The sequence below is a fragment of the Sceloporus undulatus genome, chromosome 1 (genome assembly GCF_019175285.1).
Source record: "Sceloporus undulatus isolate JIND9_A2432 ecotype Alabama chromosome 1, SceUnd_v1.1, whole genome shotgun sequence".
Taxonomy (NCBI): domain Eukaryota; kingdom Metazoa; phylum Chordata; class Lepidosauria; order Squamata; family Phrynosomatidae; genus Sceloporus; species Sceloporus undulatus.
Window position 1 is genome coordinate 295,266,392 of NC_056522.1, and position 5,293 is coordinate 295,271,684.

The 5,293-nt window shown below is 42.3% G+C and overlaps 1 protein-coding gene across 1 annotated transcript in view; it reads right to left on the minus strand.

The window, feature by feature from the left end:
- Positions 1–2,557, minus strand: part of LOC121926557 (src substrate protein p85-like) — a 6,560-nt gene extending 4,003 nt beyond the window's left edge. The window contains exons 1-2 of the mRNA XM_042459623.1: positions 2,127–2,557; positions 1,718–1,791 (exon numbers count right to left, since the gene is read on the minus strand). Coding sequence (XP_042315557.1) covers positions 1,718–1,791; positions 2,127–2,210 — 158 coding nt within the window. The 5' untranslated portion in view covers positions 2,211–2,557. The remainder of the gene's footprint in view (positions 1–1,717; positions 1,792–2,126) is intronic.
- Positions 2,558–5,293: the final 2,736 nt, after the last annotated feature.

Consider the following 5,293-nt stretch of genomic DNA (forward strand, 5'->3'; position numbering starts at 1 on the left):
CTTTTTAATATCGAACCTCTTTATCCCTAGTTAGTGCACTTTATGAATCCCCCCCCCCCCCAAAAAAAAAGAAATGATAAGATACAGGGTGAAAACAGTTCTCTTGACCTGACTGAATTACAAGCAGGGATACACTATTCTTGACTAAACTTACATATTTTACAGTGCTGGAACCCATTCATATTATCTGCTTCTCTTAGCTGGCTTGGGTGTGTGTGTTTCTGTCTAGTCTTTAATTCCTGTTTCTTGAGCATGAATTACTAGACACGGTATTCCTGATGTGTAGACTTGGCAACTTGTAATATACCAGTACATTAAAAGGGCACCATTTCCCACCACCCATGCCAGAAATACTTCATTATCCATTGCTGCTTCTGCCCACAAATAGCTGATATAACAAAATACTATAATAACCCAGATCCAAACCTTCTTCTAGACTAGATGTAGAGTGTCATCATCAACACAGTTAAAAAGTTCACACAGCATGTGCGCTTGTGTATTTTAACATATCCTTCAGAGAAAATAAATGCCACAAATGTTTCCAAGCTATATTTTGAAGCAAAAAACAGCAGCTAACCAAAGCACAGTAGGAAAACTGGTTCCTCAACTAGCTCACATTCTCAAACAACATTTGTGCTCTACACTTACCCCAAACAACCACCTTTAATGCTTTCAAAGCCTTCAACCTCCATTATAGGAATGTTCTCTACATGGGACTACATAGCTCATTTGGTTACTGTTTAGATAAATTAAATACCTGACTACACTTTGATCCTCCTATGTTTTTGACCTGCCACTGCCTCAATCTAAGTTGTGCTCTTGACAAGGAACTAGAAATCAGTACCATGTCCAGTACTTGGGTCAGAAGATGTGAAGACCTATAACTTGCAACTAAGTTATGAACTAGAACTGTTTTTCATCTAAATAAACATAAAAAGCCCCCACAGCGAGCACATTTTTTGCATGCACAGAAGGTCTCTGCTTCAATCCCCAGCTCCTCAGGACAAGTCAAGTAAAGAATCCTGCCTTTAACCCTGAACTCCTGCATGAACAAAGGAAAAATAGGTGTGGACAAACACTGACAACTATAGCAACATTGTTGTAAAATCAAGACTGCAAGAATAAACTCTTCCTCCTCACACAGAAACCTCCCCCCATTAAATTCTCCCTTGACTCCATCCAAAGTTAAGGGGAATATCAGATGGGATACTACCTGCCATTAGAGCTAATGATATCCCCCACTTGACCAAAGATTTTTGACCCTGATAAATAGCTCTGACTTACAACATCATATCCATTTCACTTAAATGCCTTGATCTCCCCGCTGATGACCGCCCACCTGCCCAGACCACTGCTGAGGGGAGCTGCACTGTGGCCTCCTGAGTACCCATTCAGAGTCCTTCTCTTCAAACAGCTACACCAGATCTTGAAGGCATCCCCCCTACCCTGAAAGGCCTTCAGAGTCCAGCATGGCTGCTCTGACAGTAGCCATGCTGGACTCTGAAGACACCCTGTCAGCAGTCACTGCTGCTGAGGGAGGTGGCACTGTGGCTTCTGGAGGACCTGTTTAGGGGAGGGTGCAGCTGCTGGGTGAGTAGAAAAGGGAGGCCAGTCCCTCTGGATGTTCCACCAACTGAATGGTCCACATTCCCCACTCCTGCCTAGTGATGTCTCTGCATACAATCTCAGCTTCAAGACAAAGAAATAAGGGGTTTACTTGATGTGTTCTTGGTGACCAGATCCTTGCACAGTCTTAGCACCCCAACGTTGTTCCTTTTCACTCACATCATTCTGTAAAGTACACAATGGAGGAAAGGTTACACAGTAACAATGGTTGTGTCAATACAGTTCAGAAATAAGAGGCTTTAAATCAATGTCCCACCTTTCTATCTCTCTTTCCTATCTATATTCCACCCTTTTCAGCAAGCCATATTCAACTTGACAAAACCCCAAACCGAATTTATATATTATTGGGTAAATACACATGCAATCTCCACCCCATAGCTTCAAAATTTGACTTAGCAAGCTCCGTATTGTTTGTGTATCCCATTAACTTTCAATTTAAGACTAGCTGTTGCACTTGTTTGCCCAATCACTAATGCTAAAAACACAATTTATAACTCTACCACAAAGTCAGGATCTGTCTCCCAGTCATCGGCGCCATCATCCTGGTTGACAGTTATGGTGTGGCCTGCAGTTGCTTTCCACATCTGAAATAAAAGAACAAACACAAGTGTTGTTGTGATCTTTCAAGTTACTTCTGACTCATGGTGACCCTAAGGTGAACCTATCAGGGGTTTTCCTGACAAGATTTGTCAAGCTTTTTGCCTTGCTTTCCTCTAAGGCTGAGAGAGTGTGACTTGCACAAGGTCTCCCCAGGGGTTTTCATGTGGTAATTGAATGGAGATCCAAACCCTGGTCTCCAAAGTCATAGACCAAACCTCAAAGCACTATACAAAGCTGGCTCTAAACCTCACTAACTTCAGATTAAAATGTAAGATTCTACACTTTCATCCACTATCTTACAAAACATTCCTGGGTTGCTATTATTTGGATTCCAACCTGTGCCCACTAACCTAATGAAATTTTGGGTCACTGGTCTCACTAGGATTATATTCTGCTAACAATGGCAGTGTTTACTTATATATTTCTGTGGTAGGCATAAGCCTGTGCCAACATAGCCAATGTTTAAAAATTAAGGAAACGGTAGTCCACCAGGTGGCCTTGCCCAGTCTATGTACATGATAAAAACACAACAACATATTAACAAAATAATATTAAATTTGAACTTCGACTAAAGCCAGTTATAATAAAATATACACTTGTCCCTCTATATTTGCTAGGGTTAGGGGCACAAGAGCCCCATGAATATGGAAAAACTGCAAATAACAAAAACACCATGTTTTTACCTGAGAGGACACTTTTCTAGGAATCCATAGGTGCTCTAGTGTAACTCTGTGGTCAACGTTTAACAGACACTGACTACAGAAGTGCATTGGAGGAGCTACAAATGCCTAGTAGAGTATTCTCTCTAGGAATTTCTAGGTCTTTAAGTGCAACTTTTAGTGAAAGTTGATCACAGAGTTGTGCGGGAGGGCCTAGATATTCCTAGCGAGAATCATAGAGTTGGAAGAGACCACAAGGGCCATCCAGTCCAACCCCCTGCCATGCAGGAAATCCAAATCAAAACATCCCCGACAGATGGCCATCCAGCCTTTGTTTAAAGACCTCCTAGAAGGGAGATTCCACTACACTCTGAAGGAGTGTGTTCCACTGTCGGACAGCTCTTACTGTCAGGAAGTTCTTCCTAATGTTGAGGTGGAATCTCTTTTGCTGTAGCTTACATCCATTGTTCCGGGTCCTAGTCTCTGGAGCAGCAGAAAACAAGCTTGCTCCCTCCTCAATATGACATCCCTTCAAGTATAACATTTCTATTCAGTTCCTATTCAAGCATGTTATGAATACATGAAGAAGGGAACAACAAATGCTCTCTCTGACCCTGGTTCTGTAACCCATACTCCTACATTTTGTAATGAATGTTCCTTCCCACATTGATTGTTGGTTTACATATTTTAGTCTCAAATTGTAAGTACACATCTCAAGAGAAATTCAAGTCCACCCATAAAACCATTTCTTCTGTTTCTTTATTGCATAAAAGTATATTGATGCCTTATCATCCCAAATCAGAGAAATATGTAGGCAATGCTTCCTTTTTTTCCTCTTGAAACCTTTTGGTCATGCCGCACCTGTTCATTTTTCCATTTTGCCCTTCAGCACTGTAAGGCATAGCGCTATATGAACCTTGTAATTGTACACACAAGATTAATGCGAAACAGCAAAGATACTATTTTCCCAGGCCTATTGACTTTGTGAGCCTCTGAGCAAGCTGACATTTGGCTTTTCCCTTCACCATCTTGAAAACATGTTTAATTATCCAATACTATAAATAAAAGTATTATGCAGTTTAATTATACAGTCTTAATAATGCTTATCATATTACTTGGTTTTTGATATCTGTTTCAGGCTTTCATGTCTGCACTCCAAGTATATGTCACTATTGACATATTGGATGGACTTTGTTGTTGTTGTTGTTGTGTGCCTCCACATCATTTTTAACTTACAGTGACCCTAAAATGGCCCTGTCATAGGGTTTTCTTGGCTAGTTTCTTCATTGCCATAATCTGAGCCTGAGAAAGTATGACTTACCCAAGTTCATCCAGGGCCTGTGCACACCAGCCATAAAGACTGGCCTGGGAGCAGAGTTGGGGTGTGGTGTCCACATGACGCACACCTGACTCTGCCCCCAGGGCGGTGTGATGCTGTGTGCCACTCCACATGGCACGTGGCATCACAGCATTCCTCTGGCGCTGTGTCCACATGATGCAGTGCCAAAGGAACACCTTAAAGCCGCGGTGCCACAAGTATTTCACCCTTTCCAGAGCGCAAAAAGAAGCTGCTTCTTTTTGTGTCCTGGAAAGGCCAGATCAGGGCTGTGGCATGCAGTTGCCATGGCCCCAATCCAGCCTCCCATGTTTTTTTAAATGCTAGATTGACAGTAAGGGCTGTTCGACAGTGGAACACACTCCCTCGGAGTGTAGTGGAGTCTCCTTCCTTAGAAGTCTTTAAGCAGAGGCTCGATGGCCATCTGTCGGGGATGCTTTGATTGAGAGTTCCTGCATGGCAGGGGGTTGGACTGGATGGCCCTTGTGGTCTCTTCCAACTGTATTATTCTATGATTGGGGATTTGAACCCTGGTCACCAGAGTTGTAGTTCAATGATCAAACCACACTGACTCTCTACCACTTGCAATTTAGAGAGCTAGAACCCAACTCTTTTCCATTTGAAGTAAAAGATGTACTGTGTGGAAATGAAAAGCACTATTTTAGCTCTTAAGTTTATCTTTTAGGCTGCATTGCAGTTAACTACAAGACGTTCTTGTTTGTCGACGGATAAAATATTTCATGAGATCCTGTTAGCAACCACAGGTAGACACTGAAGTCTGCTTGAGCTCAAAGGATTTTACTTCCAAGTAAGTAGGCATTGCAGTCAGGGAATGCGATCCTAATTCAAAGATATACTGGATCTAGTCGTCTAAGGTTAAGCACATACCTTGTCTCTTGGGAGAACTCACCTTTTGTCAGCTTCGTTGTTATTTACTGTCAAGCTAACTTAGAGTTGTGGGAACCCAATGAATAAGAGAATGCTAAGCACCTCAGTCATCAACTGCCTGGCTCAGGTCTTGCAAACTCAGGGCCCTGGCTTCTTTGATTCAGTTAACCACAAGTTGCCCACC